Source organism: Canis lupus, chromosome 17, assembly GCF_003254725.2.
Source record: "Canis lupus dingo isolate Sandy chromosome 17, ASM325472v2, whole genome shotgun sequence".
NCBI classification, from domain to species: Eukaryota; Metazoa; Chordata; class Mammalia; order Carnivora; family Canidae; genus Canis; species Canis lupus.
The window spans coordinates 20858516-20880886 of NC_064259.1; the positions used below are offsets into that span (position 1 = coordinate 20858516).

At 45.3% G+C, this 22371-nt stretch overlaps 2 protein-coding genes and 1 long non-coding RNA gene across 5 annotated transcripts in view; 2 read left to right on the forward strand and 1 right to left on the reverse strand.

The window, feature by feature from the left end:
* Positions 1-7246, forward strand: part of SLC35F6 (solute carrier family 35 member F6) — a 26596-nt gene extending 19350 nt beyond the window's left edge. Inside the window, exons 7-10 of the transcript XR_007403304.1 lie at positions 4272-4381; positions 5146-5223; positions 5609-5676; positions 6038-7246. The gene's annotated coding sequence lies outside the window, so the exon portion shown is untranslated. The remainder of the gene's footprint in view (positions 1-4271; positions 4382-5145; positions 5224-5608; positions 5677-6037) is intronic.
* The window catches only part of CENPA (centromere protein A), a 22418-nt gene extending 1668 nt beyond the window's left edge, over positions 1-20750 (forward strand). The window contains exons 2-6 of one of the 3 annotated variants that reach the window (XR_003139867.3): positions 4272-4381; positions 5146-5223; positions 5525-5676; positions 19757-19927; positions 20598-20750. Coding sequence is in view for 2 of the 3 variants with exons in the window: in XM_025454415.3 (XP_025310200.1) it covers positions 4272-4381; positions 5146-5223; positions 5525-5659 (323 nt within the window). In the remaining variant the exon portion in view is untranslated. Of the gene's footprint in view, positions 1-4271; positions 4382-5145; positions 5224-5524; positions 5677-6037; positions 7247-19756; positions 19928-20597 lie in introns of those variants that run through there. The other 2 variants (XM_025454415.3, XM_049096081.1) reach the window with 2 other exon arrangements.
* LOC118351093 (uncharacterized) overlaps positions 6166-22371 on the reverse strand; it is a 32540-nt gene continuing 16334 nt past the window's right edge. Inside the window, exons 4-5 of the long non-coding RNA XR_007403305.1 lie at positions 18254-18318; positions 6166-6305 (exon numbers count right to left, since the gene is read on the reverse strand). This is a non-coding gene — a long non-coding RNA (uncharacterized LOC118351093). The remainder of the gene's footprint in view (positions 6306-18253; positions 18319-22371) is intronic.

Here is a 22371-nt window from a genome sequence, read left to right on the forward strand (position 1 = left end):
TGGGACTCGATCTAGGTCTCCAGGATCACACTCCAGGCTGCAGGCGGCGCTAAACCGCTGCGCCACAGGGGCTGCCCTCCACCCCTGTTTCTAATTTTTTTTTTTTTTTTAGATTTTTTTTTTTATTTACTCATGAGAGACACACACACAGAGGCAGAGACACAGGCAGAGGGAGAAGCAGGCTCCATGCAAGGAGCCCAATGCGGGACTCGATCCCGGGTCTCCAGGATCACACCCTGTGCTGCAGGCAGTGCCAAACCGCTGCGCCACCGTGGCTGCCCCCCTGTTTCTAATTTTAACATGAATATTGTTAAGTACGCCATTGCTGTTACTCTTCAATGTAGAAGCATCCTTCTATTCCTGGTTAAATTAAAGGTTTTATCTCAGATGGACACTCGGCACTTCCTGGCAGTCCTCCTGTGCTTGTCTGGCAGTCTTGCTTTTCCATTCTCCCCATTGACTATTCATACCTTTTTCTTCAAATTCCTACAACTCCAGCTTCCCAACTCACTCTCAGTTGATAATGACCTTGTCATGTGCTTGTTTCACTTAAGGAAGCCCCCAGACTGGATTCTCCTTATTTTCTCACAGCAGAGACCCCTGGTCTTCCCTTCCTATCAAAAGCCACTCACTCCTCCTACATGGGCTCTTGGTCCTATTTTTCTCTCACCTTCACTGGGCTTTCTGTTGTCCTCTCCACTTGCGCTTGGAATTCAGTTCGTGCTCTTTACATTGTCATTCCACAAATGTGCTCCGCTCTTTCTGATCCAGAGACAAAGAGCAGGGGTGCTTCTTGTCCCCACATCTCTGTCTCTCATACTCCCCATTTCTCTAGTGCCCTTCATAGCTACCTTTTTTTAAACAGCCAGACTTAAGACCACACGTGTGTGTTTCCCCTCTTCCCAGGCTTCCCTGGAGCCTGGGTGAATCTAGTCTGGCTCCCCACAACTACTTCCCCTCCTTCTAGTGCACTCGAAGTACTCTTGTCAAGGTCACTAGCTACTTTAATGTTGCTAAATCCAATAGACCTGTCCATGTCCTCTTCTTGCTCTGAGAAGCATTTGACACAGGGGGCCACTTCCTGCTAGAAACATTCTATCCCCTTGTCACACACTGCGGTTCCAGTCTAGTGTCCTTTACTGCCTGTGCCACCTCCCCGCAACAACTTGACGTTGGACTTCTTGCTGTCCTCCTCCTCCTTTCATTCCCTGGTTGGTCTCGTCCCTTCCCAGGACTCTGCATACCACTCCTGCATAAACAGTGCTCACATTTGTATCTCTAGCCCAGATTTCTCCTCTGACTCCAGATCCCCCCATACCTAGCTGCCTTTCTACCTGTGGGCTCTGGGGTATGTCAGTGGAGCACGTCTAAAACCACACTTTGGGGGCACCTGGGTGACTCAGTGGTTGAGGGTCGGCCTTCAGCTCAGACTGTGATCCCAGGGTCCTGGGATGGAGTCCCACATTGGGCTCCCGGTAGGGAGCCTCCTTCGCCCTCTGCCTGTGTCTCTGCCTCTCTCTGTGTGTCTCTCATAAATGAATAAATAAAATCTTTTAAAATTTTTAAAAAATAAATAAAACCAAACTTTGGGTTACTCCCTCCAACCTCTTCGTGCCCAGTTTCCCCCACTTTAGTGACTGGCACAGCACTGTCTAGTTGTGCAAGCCAGAAACCTGTGAGACATTCTTTTCTCATATCCCCATACACAAGTAGGTCCAGGCAGTTCTGCCTCCAAGTCAAAACCTGAATCAGCCCACTTGTCAGCTCTACTCCCACCCACCAGTCCCCACCACCAGTATCCTGGCCTGGCTGCTGCTTCACTTCTACTCTTGTCCCTTTCAGTTCTTTCCTCACTCTGCAGCTGGACTCCTTGTTAAAATGTAAGTAGATTGGGGTGTCTGGGTGGCACAGCCGGTTGACTATCTGACTCTTGGTTTCGGCTCAGATCCTGATCCTAAGCTTGTGAGATGGAGCCCCACAATGGGTGGGCTCTGTGCTCAACATTGTGTCTGCCTAAGATTCTCCCTCTCCCTCTGCTCTCTCCCTATTTATTTGAGAGAGAGAGAGAGAACGAGCAGGAGGAGGGACAGAGGAGAGGGAGAGGGAGAAGCAGACTCCCTCCTGAGCAGGGAGCCCCATAGGGGGCTCCATCTGAGATCATGACCTGAGCCGAAGTCAGATGCTTAACCAACTGAGACACCTAGGAGCCCCAATAAATAAATCTTTAAAAAATAAGTAAATAAAAGGTGAGCAGATCTCCTCTCTGTCTTGCTTAAAACTCTCCCAGTTTCCCATGACATTTGGGATTAAAAATACCAATTCCTTATGTTGACACTGCAAGACCCAACTCTTGAACATCTAACCCCAGTTCTTCCCCATGATCTCTGGTTGGTTACATTCATTACTGCTTATTCTGTGGCCTGGGTTTCACATCTCCTACTCCTCTGAGGTTATTTATTACACGTTTTTCTCAGAGTCTCTTTTTTCCCTGTTAACTCCGATTCCTCCAGTGTTGGTCATTTTGTTTATTGAGTTTGGTTCCTTCCTTTCATGGCATTGTCCTTCTCACATTGGGGAGATTGGGTTGTGGTCATCCTTCCATTTTCTGTGACTGCCATGTCTGTCTATTAAAGGCTGCCTCCTAGTGACGGTGGATTGCCGACCAGTGGTGGGGGGAGCATGGCTCCTGAGTGTGGGGCCACCTCCTTTCTCCTCAATGTCACCAGTCCCCTGGACACTGGCCTGTTTCTCTGGCCCACATTCCCTACCCAGAGATAATGTCTTCAGTGCCAGCTGCAGAGCACAGGCATCTCTGGGTTGCCTCCCTGTCACCTGTTTACTTGTGCAGCTCTTCTAAGAGTCTGTAATTAGTTCACTAATAAATCCCCCACCCCCAACGTGGATTTACTACTTGGTGTGGCTCCTTTTTCCTTGGCTGGACCTTGAATAACATTTCTGAAATTAATTTTCTTCTTCAAAATGTAAGTTTTCGGGATGCCTGGGCAGCTCAGCGGTTGAGCCTCTCCCTTCGGCCCAGTGCGTGATCCCGGAGTCCCGGGATCGAGTCTGACATCAGGCTCCCTGCATGGAGCCTGCTTCTCCCTCTGCCCCTCTCTCTCTCTCTCTCTCTCTCTCTCATGAATAAATAAATAAAATCTTTTAAAAAAAAATGTAAGTTTTCATGTAGTTCTTTTTTTATTCTTTGCTCAGCTTATGAGAGGTTCATTTTTTTGGGTCCTTGGTTTTAATTATCCAGCAAGAGAACTATTCTTTGTTTTACTCTCTTTTTCATTAGTTTGGCTTATTATCTTGAATATTTGGTTATCTGCTTTTGGTTTAATTTAATAATTCTCTTCCTAACACTTGAGTTGAATATTTAGGTGTCTTTTAATGCTTTCCTTTTCTAATGGAGAATCAATCTCTAGCCTGTATGTTTTCTTCTAGTACCATTTAGCTATAAGTTTTGAGATGTAGACTTTTGATTCATTTCTAATAGTCAATATCCATTAAGTTTCCTCTTCGACTTTGTTTTGTATTCTTGTGTTTTTAATCTCAGATCAGAGTTTGGCTTCTTTGACCTATACTTTGGGAGGTATTTTTAAGATTTTTTTTTTCTTTTTTGTTGTTTTTGGAACCAGGCTTTGAGCCAAAGGCTCTGGCTCCATAGCCTGGTGACCCAACACGGGCACCAAATTATGCACATCTCCTTGGCCACAAATAAGCTCTGGCCAATTGTCTTCACCTCTTTGGGCCTCAGGATAACTGAGACAGGGAACTGTGCTTGAAAACCTTACAGATTCGTTCCAGCTCTTTAAAAAAAAGAAAAGAAAGACTTAAACACAAAATAACTGAGTTTCCAATCTAGATGGGAAAGATAGGAGAGATGCCCAAAGTACTGTGGGGCTCAGAGCAGGGAGGTGACCTATCAGTTTGGACGCAATTGAGAATCAGGAAAGCCTTCATGAATCAATTTAGAAGCAATTGGGAATCAGGAAAGCCTTCATGAAGAATTGGCATTTAAGATAATACCCTTAAAGGATCATTATTGAGGGTAAGATCCTCAAAGGATGACTCATTCATTCAACCAATATTTATTTAGCAACTCTCTGCTGTTCAACAGTTGCTGAAGATAATGATAGTAAACGATAGACTGAAATCTGCTTTTGTGCAACTTAACAGAGACTAGTGATTTGACAGTTTGTCTATCTCAGCCAAGCTGTGAGGCATCTCCCATTGACCACTGTACTTGATGACCCAACTCTTCTGCTCAGGCACTTCTTCCCGTCACCCTGGTTCCCGAAAACATCTGGTTATGAAGGAGATCCGAAAGCTTCAGATGAGTACAAACCTGTTGTTAAGGAAGAACCCCTTCAGCCGCCTGGTGAGTTCCACCCGCCCCCATGCTACCTCCTTTCCTTTCTTTTTTTTTCTTCTTCTTTTTTTTTTTTTACTACCTCCTTTCTTTAAATCTCCCAGGTGGTGGGGACCCTGTCATCTCTTGCCCAAAATGCTAAGGGACCTCTTCTCTAACCTGGCAGAGGACTCTCCATCTTTGGAAACCATGAGCCCACCAAGGACACCTTCTGGTTCTTTATGGAATTAATTTCTAAACCCTACCACCTCTGAAACTGTACTCTTTGATTATATAAATAGGAACCATCTCATCCATCCATGCTATCATCCGTCTTCCTACCCTAGGAGATTGCCTCCTTCTCTCCCCACCACCAATAGGGGAGACATGCCAATTCCTAAGCTCCAGGGAATGGACATCAGCTACTAGTTAGGTCCTAAGATTAAGAACCACGGAGGTATCACAGAAATGAAGATTCTTGGAGACTCATAGAAAGAGTCGACCTTCCCTTGAATCTCTCTTTTTTTTTTTTAATTTTTTTTAATTAATTAATTTATTTATGATAGTCACAGAGAGAGAGAGAGGCAGAGACACAGGCAGAGGGAGAAGCAGTCTCCATGCACCGGGAGCCCGATGTGGGATTCGATCCCGGGTCTCCAGGATCGCACCCTGGGCCAAAGGCAGGCACTAAACCACTGTGCCACCCAGGGATCCCCCCCTTGAATCTCTCTTCTTTTACTGTCCACTCCTCCCCACTCCACTCCCCTTGGCTCCCCATCCCCACTCCTTCACAGGTGAGAGAGATATGTGTTAAATTCACACGCGGTGTGGACTTCTCTTGGCAAGCCCAGGCCCTGTTGGCCCTGCAAGAGGTAAGAAGGGGGCCCAGGTACAGTTGGGTGAGAACGGGGGAAAGGCATTCCGGAATTGCACAGGGCTGACAGGCATGCCACACGGGATTCTTGCCTCCTTAGAGCATCAAGGAACACCCAGGGTGTGGAGGCCAGATCCCTGTTGGGTGGTAGCAGAATTCCCAGGCTCCCCTTCACTCTGTGGGCAGTCTTGCAGACAGTCCCAGAAACCCTCAGGGACTAAGCACCGCGGGCTCTGAGAGAAGAAAGTAGCTCATGCCCCCTCGGGTGTCAATCCTTGGACTCTTCTATCTGCCCCCAGGCTGCAGAAGCATTTCTAGTTCATCTCTTTGAGGACGCCTATCTTCTCTCCTTACATGCTGGCCGTGTTACTCTCTTCCCGAAGGATGTACAGCTGGCCAGGAGGATCCGAGGCATTCAGGAAGGGCTTGGCTGAGCCCTGGCCCCATCTCTGTAAGCCTTTCCTGCTCGCCAGAGAGAGAGCACCCCTGGGGGAAGAAGCACCCAGCTGCCCATCACTGGGATGGGCATTTATGTGGAGGAATTTCCATCCGTGGTCCCTGCTGTCTCACCTTCCCTTTGTTATCTAGGAAAGGTTTGACTTGGTTTTAGCTTGAATGCTTAGGAGTCTATGGTTCCTGTCCTTTTGTACAATGTTAAATAAAAATATTTATCTATTTACTAACGACCAGACAACACGAACCTGGCAGAGTTCAGCCTCTGTTTTACAAGGACCAGATGACTCATTTTGATTAAGAGAAGTTTTCTTACTTTTGAAATTGCCTTGATAGTAAATGTGATACCTGACTTGCAGGGATGACGCCAGGGACACTGTCCAGAGCCAGGAACAGACCCGTGGAACCCAAGGAGGTGCCCGGACTGGCCATCTCTGAGCAGTGTGCATGTTGCTTGTGTAATTGGTTTATTTAAGAAGGAGAAGACTGCATGGCTTTCCTCTGTAACAGAGGTAATACATGAGAAAATCAGCGTCATTCCAGAGAACTGAGTCTCCAAGGTTCACTTCATAATGCAAATTGGTCACATGACTGCGGAATCATTTTGAAGTTATCAGATTTTCTGGGCTGTGGGAAAAAAGGATATTGTTTTATTATTCGAGATCTTCCTGTACCGTTTAAATTTTTTTACCATATGTATATTTTCTGTAAAATACCAGGGAACAAAACAAAACGCGACCCCTTCTGTCAGCTGCATGGAGGAGCCTGGCACATTCCAGGCACAAATCCCTGTCCCTCTGTTAACCTCATCATGAGTGGTGGCAGCAAGTGATGTGTGGGCCCTGCTTGTCAACACACGTGTAGCTTTTTAAAAACTCAGTTGGGGTTAAAATAGAAAATCTTTTAAGTACTGGTGTTCTGGTTCCTTTGAGTAAATTCCTGTCAAAGTCATTCAGAAATTCTAGCTTGTAGAACTTATTCTTATTTATAAATCATAGAAGACGTATCATGATTTATACTTTAGAATTTTTCATTCTGGAGTTTTAGAGTGCCTTTTCAAAGTTTTTACAGGTGTTTTTTAGAACTTCTTTGTGGAGCGATAATAAAAATAAGAATTCTTTAATGAAAAAACTGTAAAGCAAAATTACAGTTAGCGCGTATAGAGATACTACATTTTTTTGTGTGTGTTAATGTTGAGTTCTCCATCTGTACGCTGTTTTCCAAGCGGCCACCATTCAAACAAGAGAATGGCGGGGTGTGTTTGGGCTCCCATAGAGTAGAGTGTGAGCAGATAAAAACCTTGCCTCCTGTTCCATCCAAAAGCAGTTAAAGTGTTTTCTAGAGAAACGGAAAGTGCCACTAAAAGACTTTCAGACTTTGCATGTGATGGAAATCACTTCTGACAGTGATACCTCAGGCAACCACATTCTGAGACAAACTGAAAGGAAGGACCAAGTTCTGTTGTTGAATAAATTTTAACCCTTTGGAAAAACCTCTTCCTGTTCCATAACAAGTCCTATTTATACAGACATCAAATAAACTATATTTACTTTATGAATATATTTAAAGTTCTTGTCAGAGTACTTTTTTTTTATTTTATTTTTATTTATTTATGATAGTCACACAGAGAGAGAGAGGCAGAGACACAGGCAGAGGGAGAAGCAGGCTCCATGCACCGGGAGCCCGACGCGGGATTCGATCCCGGGTCTCCAGGATCGCGCCCTGGGCCAAAGGCAGGCGCTAAACCGCTGCGCCACCCAGGGATCCCTCAGAGTACTTTAATTAGAAGGTTATAGTCTGTCTTTAGTCGTTTGGGTTTTTTTTTTTTAAGATTTTATTTATTTATTCATGAGAGACACAGAGAGAGAGGCAGAGACACAGGCAGAGGGAGAAGCGGGCTCCATGCAGGGAGCCCGACATGGGACTCGATCCCCCGTTTCTAGGATCACACCCTGGGCTGCAGGCGGCGCTAAACCATTGAGCCACCCGGGCTACCCTGTCTTTAGTTTTGTTTTTTTGTTTGTTTGTAGATTTATTTATTTATTTTTGATAGACATAGAAAGAGAGGCAGAGATACAGGAGGAGGGAGAAGCAGGCTCCATGCCGGGAGCCCAACACGGGACTCGATCCTGGGACCCCAGGATCACACCCTGGGCCAAAGGCAGGTGCCAAACCGCTGGGCCACCCAGGGATCCCCTGTTGTTTTGTTTTTTTTTTTAATTGACATCTCTGCTCTCTTAAAATTGTACTAACCAGTGGTGCCTGGCTGGCTCAGTCTCTACAGTATGCAACTCAACCTTAGGGTTGTGAGTTCAAGCCCCAGGTTGGGCATGGAGCCTACTTTAAAAAAAAAAAAAAAAATTTTTTTTTAAATAAGTAAATTAAATTGTACTACCCAGGACACATGTAACAGATGTCACATGTCTGGCAGGATCCACCAGCTGGTATTTACGGGGAAGCATGAGAATAAGTAACTCACATCATAATTATGTTCTGTTACAGTTTACTGTAAACTTTGAGTACTTACCTTGTTGGGAATTTTGTGTTTGTTTTTCTGGATGATTCCATCAACATTATTTTTCCATTTGTTCTTTTATTTCTTTTTGTTGTTGTTGTTCTTTTATTTCTGCTTTCACATTTTTAATAGCTAGGAACTCTTAGTTTTGGAATATTTATGATAGTATCCCAATCAGTCAGTGTTTATTGAAAAAAACAGAAACCAGCCTAGATATTTCAATCAAAGAAGAATTTAATGGAAAATATTGACTAAATAATATTAGGGCTAGAAGAGCAAATGGGAAGAGAAGGTGCTACCCAGAGATTGGGAAGCCTCCAGTGCCCGCGGCCCTCACCACAGCTGCTCTGCTGCAAGTGTGGCCTCCACCAGCACCGCCTTAGAGCCGCACAGTTGCTTCTGAGCAGGAACTTGGAGCCACTGTTCCAACCAGTGTTCCCGAGGCCACCAATGACCCAAGGATGCCCTCGTCCTCTGCTGCTTCTGCTGCCACAGGCCCCGCCAGACCACAAAAGACAAATGTCTCCTTTTTCCTCCCATTTTCCAGGCCCCACCAGCATTTTCCACTGGCAGGACCTAACCAGAAGCAGCTGCAGGAGAGTCTGGGAAAACAATTGGCCGCCTTCTAACCCCTCATGTTACAGAGATCTCATAGGGCGAGAAAGGAGCTTGGAGCCTAAAGACACAAGTCCCAGTCTCATGGATGTAATGCCTTTTTAAGGATGTTTATAATATTTTTTTGTTATGGTTTTTGTTTTTACCACAGTCTCTGTTTTCCAAGCTGATTTTCTCACGAGGTTTTCCTTTAATGTTTAACAACTCTTACAATGAAAAGTGGCAGACAGGGAAGGTCCTGGGGAGTCTGCACTGATGGGACTTGCCCAGGAGCCTGCTGGGGAATGGTCGGCTGAGACCTTTGCTGGAGAGGCCCATTCTCAGTCTAGCCAGCTCCCCTGCAGAGAGTCCTCCAGCCTGCTGGGAGGAGACAGGCCTGGCTGGGTCTAGTTGCTGGAGAGAGCTGAGGAAATCCATATTTAAAATCCACTCTGCAGGGCCACCTGGGTGGCTCAGTCGGTTAAGTATCTGCCTTCAGCTCAGGTCATTATCCCAGGATCCTGGGATCGAGCCCCACATCAGGCTCCCTGCTTAGCAAGGAGCCTGCTTCTCCCTCTCCCTCTGCCTACCGCTCCCCCTATTTGTACTCTCTCTCTTAAGACCTTTTTAAAAATTAAAAAAATAAGATCCACTTATTAGGAAGCATAAACTTCCTTACTCTCCCTGGCTTTGCTCCCCCACCTCACCCCACAACCCCAGAGTGCAGAGACCCAAGTGTCCAGACTTGTACTGGGATGGGGAAGAGACTCGAGTGCTACGGAAGGAGCACTGAGGGAGCTGCCACCTCAACAGTGCAACTGGTCCTCCGTCAGCCTGCCCTGGGCACAGCTGGTGGCAGAGGGACTCGAGGCTCCTAGTTGCCTTGGCTTGTGAAGATCTGGCTGCGTGGGTCATGGTGCTCCTCCCTTTCCCCACTGCAAGCTGAGGATCCTGCTCTCGTGGGTCTGTGGGATCAGCACCTGTTGTCCATCAGCCTTGGCTTTCAGGACCTCATTACTCTTGGCCCGTCTCCTCATCTCCCCATCCCTGCAAATCCATGTCCAGGCTCTAACTGTAGAGAATTGCAGATTGGCAGCTGTTTTCTTTCTTCACGAGAGAAAGCGGATTCCACTATTTTCTGGGTTCTGTGATTGCTGATGAGAAGTCAGCCGTCAGGCCAACAGTTGCCCCCTTGAAGCTAACATTATTTTTCTGGTTATCTCTCCTTAAAAGATTTGTCTTCATTTTTGGTGTCATACAATGTCATTATGACCTCTCATGTGTGGATTTATTTTTGTTTATCTTGCTTTTTACTTATCTTAATGGTATTTATTGGGCTTTCTGAATAGGGAACGATGTCTTTTCATCAATTTTGGAAAGTCCTCAACCATCATCTCTTCAAATAATGCCTCCCGCTATTCTCTCTCCTCTTTCTGGGTTGCTGATTTTCCGTCTTACTACCAAATCCTTGATAATGCTTCTTTCCCTCTTCTGTATTCCATCCTTTTGTCTATCCCTTGCTGCACACCCAATTGTTTCTTCTGCCCTGCCTTGGAATTATTTGATTTTCTTTCAGCTATGTATGATCCACTTTTAAACCTGACCAAGGGGCACCTGGCTGGTTCAGTCAGTTGAGTGTCCAACTCTTGATTTTGGCTCTGGTCATGACCTCAGGGCTGTGAGATGGAGCCCCACATCAGGCTCCATGCTGAGCATGGAGTCTGCTTGAGATTCTCTCTCTCCCTCTGCCCTTCCCCCACATATTGCAACACATGCTCTTACTCTCTCAAATCTTTAAAAAAAAAAAACCTGTCTGAATCTTAATTTCAGTTACTGCATTTTGTTGTTGTTTTAGAATTTCTATTTGACTGTTGCCAAAATTGTCATGTCACTTTTTTTTTTTTTTTTTTTTTTAAAAAAAGCTCTGCACTTAGTGTGGGGCTCAAACTTACAATCCCAAGATTAAGAGTTGCCGGCTCTACCGACAGAGCTAGCCAGGCACCCCTGTCATGTCACTTTTTATAGTTCCCAGTTTCCTGCTGAAAATGTTGAGCTTGGTTGTTAAATCTTTTAGCATAGTAAGCACAGTACTTTGCAGGCTGTGTCTGATGAGTCTTATATTTAGAGTCCCTGTGGATCTGTTTCTATTCATGTTTTCTGTTGATTCACACTCCTCGGTTTTCTTTTCTCTTTGGTGCTTGATTACGTTTGATAGTATGCCTGACACATCCATGCGAAATAGCTTGAATAGAATGATTTCTTTCTCTAGAGAGCATTGTTGTTGTTGTTGTTGTTTCTACCAGGTGCCTGGAGGCACTAAAATTTAGAACCAACTTAATTCAACTTCAGAGCTTGAGATTTTCTGAGCCACCCAGATGATTTCAAAGCCAAGGTCTGCCTCAGGTCTGAATTTCCTCTCATTCACCTTATTCCTAAGGTACAGCCAATACGCTTATCCTGCTTACCTTGGAGGCCTTGTACTTCAACCTTTTTCTCTCTAATCCTACAAGGCTGCCAAAAACATGGCTCATTTCTTGACTACTTCTTCAGGACTGGCAAACTCCCAAGAGAAAATGTTAGGTTGAATCTGCTGTTAAGCTCATCTCTAGGGGGCAGCTCTGGTGGCTCAGCGGTTTAGCGCCGCTTTCAGCCCAGGGCATGATCCTGGAGACCTGGGATCAGGTCCCATGTTGGGCTCCCTGAATGGAGCCTGCTTCTTCCTCTACCTGTGTCTCTGCCTCTCTCTCTGTGTCTCTCATGAATAAATAAATAAAATATTAAAATAAAATAAAATAAAGCTCGGATGGTTGTGTGGCTGAGCGGTTAAGCATCTGCCTTTGGCCCAGGACATGATCCTGGAGTCCTGGGATCGAGTCCCACATTGGGCTCCCTGCGTAGAGCCTGCTTCTCCCTCTGCCTATGTCTCTGCCTCTCTGTGTCTTTCATGAATAAATAAGTAAAATATTTTTTAAAAAATAATTTTAAAGAGCTCATCTCTAGATATCCATCCTTTCTTTGCTCTTGGATCAGTAATTACTAATAAGCAATCACTATCTTTTTAGCATTTTAATACTTTTTGGGGAAAAAAATATATATTTGTCCAGCTTTTTCAGTTGTCTTCAGTAGGACAGCGGTCCAAATGACCACTGACGTAAAGACGGGCAGGCCAATGGAATAGAATAAAAAGCCCAGAAATAAACCCTTGCATATATGGCCAAATGGCTGACAGTAGGGGAAAGACAGTCACTTTGACAAATATTACTGGAAAAACTGAATATTCCCATGCAAAGAAATTAAGTTGGACCTTTACCTCACACTATATAGAAAAGTCAACTCAAAATGGACCAAACACCTAAATGTAAGAGCAACAATTATAAAACTCTTAGAAGAAAATATAGGATAAAAAAAAAGATTAAAAAAAAAAAGAAAACATAGGATAAAATCTTCACAACATTGGATTTTGCAGTGATTTCTTGAATATGACATCAAAGGCACAGGCAACAAAAGAAAAAAATAGACAAATTAGACTTCATGAAAATTCACAACTTTTGTGCATCAAAGGGCCCTATCAACAGAGCAAAAGGCAACTTCCAGAAAGAGAAAATATTTGCAAATCATAATTGATAATGGATTAATAGCAGAACATATAGGGAACTAAAACTCAAAAACAATAAAATAAACAACTTATTCAAAAAAGGGTAAAAGACTTGAATAGACATTTCTCCAAAGGAGATACTACAAATGGCCAATAAGCCCATGAAAAGATGCTCTATGTCACTAATTATTAGGAATGTGCCAGCGAAAACCACAATGAGATACTACCTCACGTCTGTTAGCATGGCTATTAGTAAAACAAAACAAAAGCAGAAAATAGGGACGCCTGGGTAGCTCAGTGGTTAAGCGCCTGCCTTTGGCCTAGGGCAAGACCCTGAAGTCCCGGGATCAAGTCCCACATCCGGCTCCCTTCATGGAGCCTGCTTCTCTCTCTCCCTATGTTTCTGCCTCTCTCTCTCTCTCCCTGTCTCTCATGAATAAATCTTAGAAAAAAAAAAAAAAAAGGCAGAAAATAACAAGCGTTAGATGTGGAGAAATCGGAACACTTGTTCACTACTGGTGGGAAGGCAAAATGGTGAAAAACAGTATAGTGGCTCCTAGAAAGATTAAAAATAGATTTACCATATGATCCAGCAATACCCAAAAGAATTGAAACCGAGATCCCATAGAGATTTGTACACCCACATTCATTGCAGCACTATTCACGGTAACTAAAATGTGAAGCAACTTGTGTCCATTAACAGATGAATGGATAAGTAAAATGTGGCATATACATACAATGTAATATTATCCAGCCTTAAAAGGGAAGGAAATTCCCACATGCTCATGGATGGAACTTGAGGATACCACGCTCAACAAAATAAGCCAGTCACGATGAGACAAATACCCTACGATTCCACTTATATGAAGTACTTAGAACACTCAAAAACATAAAGTCAAAGGTAGAATGGTGATTGGCAGGGGCTTAAGGCTTGGGGGAGAATGGAAGGGGAGTTAAAATTTAATGGGTACAAGTTTACAAGAGGAAAAGAGATCTGGAGATGGATAGTGGTGATGGATGCACAACAATCTGAATATACTTAACACTGAGCAGTACACTTTAAAATTATTAAAATAGTAAATTTTATGCTATGTGTATCTTACCACAATTAAAAAAAAAAGTTTTTTTAATATCCATGAACCAGTTTATATTGTAAACATGAACCCAGAGTCTCCATCCAGCAGAGGGCGCCAGGCACCGGAGGAGACCCGCTGCTGACGGATGAGGCTGTGTGGCTTGCCTGGGCTAACGCCAACTGTGAGCTGTCTGCAGCGGTGGGATCATGCTTCAGGGATGCCAGCAGAATGCCACCCCACTGGCATGGTGCTAAGCTGGAGGCAGTCACAGGTGACAAAGAGACCACGTTTGCCACTCTTCACCAAAAGAGCTAGGTAATAACTGTGCCCTGGAAGCTCTAACTTCAGTAAATGCAGAATTTTAGAATCTTCATAATTGGACCCTAGGAGCCACCCCGCACAGCCTTTCTCTTAAAAATCAGAAACTGAACCACAGAGAGAAGAAAGGCTTTTCTTCACTCACAAAGCTGGCTGGTAAGCAACGCTGCCCTGAGCTCCAGGAGAGCAGAAACTGTGTCATCCTTGTCTCCGTGTCCCCATTTCTTTTTTTTTTTTTTTTTAAGATTTTTTATTTATTCATGAGACACACACACACAGGCAGAGACACCGGCAGAGGGAGAAGCAGGCTCCACGCAGGGAGCCCAATGTAGGACTTGATCCAGGGTCTCCAGGATCATGCCCTGGGCTGAAGGCGGTGCTAAACGCTGAGCCACCCAGGCTGCCCCATGTCCCCATTTCTGAGCCCAGGTCTCAGCTCAGAAGAACTACTTACCGGGTGAACAAATGAATGAGTGGGTGAAGGAATGAATTGTGACTGGACTCCATAGTATACTACCCATGTTAGAAATTTTGAGGTACTACATGTTCAGTCATCTGTCAGCCTCTGGAAACTTCTTCAAAGTCCAAGAGGTTTAAACTAGGCAGATTCTTGGGTGCCCGGCTGGCTCAGTTGTTGGAGCATACAACTCTTGTTCTCAGGATTCTGAGTTTGACCCCCATGTTGGGTGTAGAAATTACATTAAAAAATATTTTTTTTTAAGTAAACTAGGCAGCTTTGCTTCTAAATTATAATTATAATATCTAGAAACCAAAGTAACCAAGAGGGCACTGAAGAGATGGGTGTAGACAACCATCCTTACTTCCTGCTGCTATGGTCAAGCAAGTCACCCATAACAGAAAAACCATAAGCAGAGGGACCCAGATCATAGCTTGGAAGAAAGAAATACTGTTGAGTATTCCTTGTTGGGAATATCAACAATCAACAGTGAAAGTAGACTGGATAACCAAAGGGAAGCCCACAGCCAGTTCTTCCTCTCCCCACTCACTTCCCACTCACTGCCTCCATGAAGTTCCTTTATCCTCACCCATCTCCACATCACCCCAGGTACATCCCCATGCAGCTCTGTGAGTTTGCTCATACTTATAGATCTACTGTTCTTTGATGAGTTTGAGAGATATCTCTCATCATCTTCATTGGATTAGTACCCTCCCCTCACTTTTGTACCATCTCACTTATGACCTGCCCCCAAGAATTCAGTTAGCTCCTGTTACTGTCTGGCTGGTCCATAAACCAGCTTCTGGAGAGTCCCCTGTAGACTGTGGCTCTGTGGCCCTGGGTGGTGGACCCTGAGGCTCCCAACTGGAACAGGAAGACACCTGAGCCATAGATGTGAATAAGAAAAAAAAATAGTATCTTTTTTTTTTTTAATTTTTATTTATTTATGATAGTCACAGAGAGAGGGGGGGGTGGGCAGAGACACAGGCAGAGGGAGAAGCAGGCTCCATGCACCGGAAGCCCGATGTGGGATTCGATCCCGGGTCTCCAGGACCGCGCCCTGGGCCAAAGGCAGGCGCCAAACCGCTGCGCCACCCAGGGATCCCTAGTATCTTTTTTTAATTCATATTTTCCCTAACCACCAGAGAGGCTACATGTGTGTTTATTGGTCATTTACCTTCCATTCTTGTAAATCCTACATATCTTTTTTTTTTTAAGATTTTATTTATTTATTCATGAGAGACACAGAGAGGCAGAGACACAGGCAGAGGGAGAAGCAGGCTCCATGCAGGGAGTCCAATGTGGGACTCGATCCCGGGTCTCCAGGATCAGGCCCTGGGCTGAAGGCGGCGCTAAACCACTGAGCCACCGGGGCTGCCCCAATCCTACATATCTTTTACCTACTTTTCTTTATCAATTTGTAGAAACTTTTTTTAATATTTATTTATTTGAGAAAGAGAGAGCTCAAGCGGATGGAGAGGCAAAAAGGAGAGGGAGAAACAGACTCCCAGATGAGTGCTGAGCCCAACATAGGGCTTGATGTGGGGCTCAATCACACAACTCTGAGATCATGACCTGAGCTGAAATCAAGAGTTAGTTTAACCAACTGAGCCACCCAGGCACCCCTAGAAAGTTTTATATATTAGATATTAACCTTATTAAGTCAAATATATTGCAAATATTTTTTTACTTCTGGGAGAAATGTATTCATATATATGGTATGATATAGGAGTCTAATTTCTTCCAGATGACCAGCAAAATATGCCTGCATTATTTATTAAGTAAAGTGCCTATTGAATTTTCCTCTATAGAATGAAAAGGCCTCCTTTATACTATACATTAAGTTCTCATAGACACTTGTATCTATTTTTGCTCACTCCTTATTCTTCTGTTATTACAAAAAATGGGAAGTTACCTGAATGGTTAAGCCGACTATAGTATATCCACACAATGAAATATGGCATACCCATATTACATTACATAGCTATTAAAACTAACATATAGGGGATCCCTGGGTGGATCAGTGGTTTAGCGCCTGCCTTCGGCCCAGGGTGTGATCCTGGAGTCCCGGGATCAAGTCCAACATCAAGCTCTCTGCACGGAGCCTGCTTCTCTCTCTACCTCTCTCTCTGTACCTCTCATGAATAAATAAATAAAATCTTTTTAAAATAATAAAATAAAATAAAACTAACAAATAAAAGCTATATCTGGGCACCTGGGTGGCTCAGTTGGTTAAGTGTTGGACTCCTGATTTTGGCTCAGGTTGTGATCTCAGCGTCCTGAGATTGAGCCCCGCCTTAGGCTCCGTCATGCTAGCCGTGGAGCCTACTTAAGATTCTCTCTCTCCCTTTACTTCTGCCCGTTCTTCCCGCTACAAAAAAATAATAACAAATAAAAATAAAATCTATATCTTTGGTCTGGAGGGACTTTCATGATATAATAAGTAAAAAAGGAAAACTGGGGGGGGCGCCTGGGCGGTATAGTCACTTACGTGTCTGACTTAGTTTTGGCTCAGGTCTGATCTCATCTTTGTGGGATCAAGCCCTGCATTGAGCTTCATGCTCAGTGTGGACTCTACTTGGGTTTCTCCCTCCCTTTCTCTGCCCCTCCCCTCCCCTCTCTATGTATACATTTAAAAAAAATAATTAAAAAGGAAAATTATAGGGGCACCTGGGTGGCTCAGTTGGTTAAGCACCTGCTTTTGGCTCAGGTCATGATCCTGGCATCCTGGGATCGATCCCCACATTGGACTCCCTGCTCAGTAGGGAGTCTGCTTCTCTCTCTCTCTCTCTCTCTCTCTCTCTCTCTCTCTCTCTCTCTCTCTCCCCCTCTGCCTCTCCCCACTGCTCATTCTCTGTCTCTCTCTCAAATAAATAAATAGCTGTTATCTTTCAAAGTAACTTTAAGTTTGTGTTTGTGTATGTCTGCAAGCATATAGAGAGAAGGGTAGAAAGATCCAACCCAAGCTGTCTATATGGGCATGGGATTGGGAAAGGAAGGAGAGATCATTAACTTTCCGTCGTGCACCTCTGTATCGTTAAATATTTTGCAAAGAGAATGCTAGTTTTGTCATTTTAAACATTCAATAAAATTGTTTTTCAAATTATGTAATTTCACATCTTTCCAATTGGGGAAAAAAGAAAACAGATGTGGGCCTCAATGTTTATATATTTGAATCCCTGCTGATAACAGCTATTGTTCTCACTGGCTAAACTGATGAGAATGTACAACCGATTCCAAATCCCCAGCCTGTAGAGGCATTTAGACAGAACCAAATGCAGCTCGATCCAGTAGAGAGACGAGAGACTTTCATTTCAGAGTCTCCATCTGAGCTGAAGAGCATTCACAAGGTGGCTCTCACTGTACATTCATTATGTTCCGGACAGTCCCTACGCCACTCCAGCCCCAGGTGTCTGTCAGCCTGCATGGAGGCAGGGCTTATCAGAGTACAAGGCAGAGGGCCATATCCTGAAATGCCAGCCAAGGCTGTGGTGAGAGAATGTAATTCAGTCCTCTGTCATACGAAACCATCCCTGCACATAACAAGTATCTCTCCAAGTCTCTTCAGCCTTTCAAGCTTCCTCAGTTTCCCCAATGTACAAGTACATGCACATGGTACACACTCCATTTTATCAGATAATGTTTAGACACCCAGAGAACTGAAAACCCAACTATGCTGTTAATTAAAAGCATGACACTTGGGCAGCCCTGATGGCCTAGCGGTTTGGCGCCACCTTGGGCCCGGGGCGTGAACCTGGAGACCAGGGATCGAGTCCCACATCAGGCTCCCTGCATGGAGCCTGCTTCTCCCTCTGCCTGTCTCTGCCTGTCTCTGCCTCTCTCTCTGTGTCTGTCATGAATAAATAAATAAAATCTTTAAAAAAAAAAAAAAAAGCATGACACTTGGGATGCCTGGCTGGTTTAGTTGGTAGAGCATGTGACTCTTGATCTCAGGGTTGTGAATTCAAGCCCCACGTTGGGCATAAAGCTTACTTAAAATGATGATAGCATGACACTCACCTGGAACGTCCCCTCAGGAAAAGCAGCAAGGAACAGGAGCAGCCAGCTTCAGAGGGACCCAGATCCTACCACAAGACACAAGAGGCATAGTGGTTAGTGCCTCAAAATAAAATTTGTTTTTTTAAAGCCTTTTCTGAGAATCAAAGACTCAGCTTCTGGAATATGTGTAGTATCCAGCCAATCTATCCATACTCCTGTGCCTGAATCTTCTCTCCAACAACCTCTTCCCTGCTAGCCCCCTGCAAAGCCCTCTGGCTTCTCCTTAGATTCCTCTAGTGGCCAGGAGCTTGTTACCTCCCAAGGCAGCCTCTGCCATCCCTGTCACCTCTCACTCCAGAAAAAACTGTCATTTCCACCAACTATTTCTAAATTCCCCCTATTGGGGCTGTACAGGTCAGACCCCACCCCTCCCTAACATGACAGGCTTTCTTGTAAAAAGACAGTCATGAGACCAGTTCCAATGTCACCACTGGGTTATCCATCTTGACTATAATATCAGAGATTCCATCTCCTTGGTTTGGAAGTATTTATGATTATGCCATTCAAATCAGGAAAGAAAAAGGTTTCATGTAGACACAAAGCCCCTCTCTCAAAGGCACTTCTCTCCCCCAAGGGAGCTTCTTGTCCCCAGGCCTCATGGGTCTTGGGGGAGGGGTAGGATAAGGACCACGGTGAGGGTGGAGGGAGCCGACTTCCCAGGACCACCCCAGGCTTTCCAGTTCTCTGAGGAATTCTATGTGAGCAGAGCTGTTCACAATCAACTCCTAAAGCCAGGCTGTGTAAAATCTCAAGGAAGAGGCACGCCCCAGCCAAGGCAGCCATACCTTCATTTCCCGCCCTGCTGTTTCTTCAGCTTCTCTCTGGGCTCTCCCACACCCAGCACCAAGATGCTTTGGCAACCACTTCAGCTCTTTCCCCACCCCCATGTCCTCTTTTCTTCTCTGAGACTGAACCACTGGGTTTTTTCACTAAATGTGTAAAGCTGTGAGCAGTTGAATTTACTATGTAAACTACGGACTTGAAAGACTGAGTATAGAAAAACAATTCAGCTGAAACTTACAGGGGCACCTGGGGGGCTCAGTGGTTGAGCATCTCCCTTTGGCTCAGGTCATGACCCCAGAGTCCTGGGTTGGAGTCCCACATCAGGCTCCCCACAAAGAGCCTGCTTTCCTCCTGCCTGTCTCTGCCTCTCTCTGTGTGTTTCTCATGAATAAATAAATAAAATCTTGTAAAAAATTTTAAAAATAAAACTTACAGGAAGGTGTACCAGGCACATTAGAAGTATGTGTGACAGTTAAGAGACAGCCTGGTAATTCGGCGCGGTGATGAGCAGGCCCTACGTGGGTGACTCCCATGCTAGCTGATGGACCAGGATTATGGCACACCAAAGCCAAGGTCACCAGCCCCACAGGGTGTACTGGAGAAGGGGGAGCAGCTAGATGGGTCTGTACACCCAGCCCCGGGGGTGGTTAGCGATAACCAGTGTCTCTCAATCTCTCCCAGAACCTACATCAACAAGGAGAGGACTGTCCAGCAAGAATCCCCCAAAAAGAAAAAAAAAAGAACCCCCAAGAGATTTCTAGGGGCTCCCATTGGCCTGGGGCTCACTAGGCTCTCCCCCTGGGGTCCCTCCCAGCGCCATTCCACAGCCAAGGAAACAGAAGCCCAGGAAGGGTAAGTGAATTATTGGGCAAAGAGACTCCCCTCCTGAGGTAAAGGAGATTTTGCAGGCCTGAGGTGGGGCAGAGGGATGGGGTGGGGGTGGGGTTGGGGGGGGGGGAGGTTGGGGATTCCTTAGTCCCACCTCAGCAATGGGGATGGGGATGACCAGCCCGGAAGACAAGGAGGGGAGAGAAGTGACAGAGAAAAGACACAGCATTGGACTATGACATGAGTAAGCACCAAGTCACCCCCAAGATCCTAGGGGGCCCTAGGTCCCCTTGTTCTTGTACTCCCCAAACCTGTTCCCACGAAAAGCAGAGTCCAACTCTCCTGGGACCCCAGCTCCTTCCTTTCTGCGAGGCAAAAAAAGGGCTGAAGCCCTAGTGATCACCAGAGCCAGGCACTTCAGAACAAGGCAGGAGTCAAGGGATCTTTGCCCCCTCCCTCCCTCCCTGCAGTCCTGCCCTCACTCTGCAGGATTCTGACTTCGGAGATCTCCGCTAAAATATGCCTTTGGCCCTTGTCACGGGCTTTGTTCAGGTCCTAACCCCAGTACCTTGGAATACGCCCATAATGGGAGAAAGGGTCTTTAGAGAGGTGATCAAAGTAAAATGAAGTCATGAGGGTGGGCCCCAATGCAATATGCCTGGTCTCCTCATAAGAAGAAAACATTTGGACACAGATGGGTCTAGAGGACAGATCATGTGGAGACGCAGGGAGAAGATGGCCATCTGCAAGCCACAGAGAGAGACTTCAGAAGAAACAGCCCTGCCAGCGCCTTGATCTTGAACTTCCAACCTCCAGACTGTGAGAGAATAAATTTGTTATACCCCAATCTATGGTACTTCGTCTTTGTTGGTTTTTTTAAATAATTTTTTTTAAGTAATTGCTACACCAGTGTGGGACTTGAACTCACAACCTCAAGATCAAGTCACATGCTCTATCTACTGAGCCAGCCAGGTGCCCCCAATCTGTGGAATTTTTATGTCAGCCCTGGCACCCGAATCCAGCCCTCGGGTACCACCCAGATCTTGCTGTTACAAGGGTTTCCACAAAAAGACAAGCCAGCTGTGACAATGGAAAGGGCCGTAGAGGATGTCTGGGTGGCTCAGTGGTTGAGTGCTTTTGGCTCAGGTCATGATCCAGGGGTCCTGGAATCAAGTCCCATGTCAGGCTATCTACAGGGAGCCTGCTTCTCCCTCTGCTTATGTCTCTGTGTCTCTCATGAATAAAAAATTAATTAAAAAAAAAAAAGGAAAGAGGTCTTGGGCCCACTCTGGAGAAGGTGTGGTGTGAGAAGGCAAATTGTCATCTCGGCAGACATGTGGCATGAGCTATTCAGAGCAGCAGTAGAAGCAGTGTGTCCTAAGTAGAAGGAATGGATCCCTATGTGTTGGGAGGGAGTCCCAGGCTCATCTGGGGCCTTTTCCACTGGAACCCCCAGGCAGAGAATCTTGAGTAGGAGGAACTGTAGGATTCATGGTAGGAAGAGAGGCCTGCAACCTCACAGCTCATGCCCACCTTCTCAGGTGGCAAGAACAGCAGGCCATGGGCCCAGCAAGAAATCTGAAGGAAAATAAACCAGATTAGACCACCACACAGGCAACATCTGTACAGGCATTTAAATTAGAAAATGATTGTAGGGAATCCCTGGGTGTCTCAGTGGTTTAGCACCTGCCTTCAGCCCAGGGCGTGATTCTAGAGTCCCAGGATCGAGTCCCACATCAGGCTCCCTGTGTGGAGCCTGCTTCTCCCTCTGCCTGTGTCTCTGCCTCTCTCTCTCTCTCTCTGTCTCTCATGAATAAATAAAATCTTTTAAAAAAATAGAAAATGATTGTAAAAGGGCGCCTGCGTGGCTCAGTCTGTCGAGCGTCCGACTCTTGGTTTCAGCTCAGTTCATGATCCCAGGACTGTGGGATCAAGCCCCATGTAGGGCTCTGCACTCAGCAAGAAATCAGATTGAGATTCTCTCTCTCTCTCTCTCTCTCTCTCTCTCTCTCTGCCCCTCCCCCTGCTTGTGCACACAGAGCACTTTTTCTTGAAAATAAATAAATAAATCTTTATTCTTGAAAATAAATAAATCTTTAAAAAAATAAATTAAAAAAAATGATTATAAAAAGAAAGAACATCAAAACCACAATGAGATACCACCTCACACCAGTAAGAATGGTGAAAATTAACAAGACAGGAAACCACAAATGTTGGAGAGGATGTGGAGAAAGGGGAACCCTCTTGCACTGTTGGTGGGAATGTGAACTGCTACAGCCACTCTGGAAAACTGTGGAGATTCCTCAAAGAGTTAAAAATAGAGCTACTCTATGACCCAGCAATTGTGTTGCTGGGGATTTACCCCAAAGATACAGATGCAGTGAAAGACTAAGACACCTGCACCCCGATGTTTCTAGCAGCAATGTCCACAATAGCCAAACTGTGGAAGGGGCCTCCGTGTCCGTCAA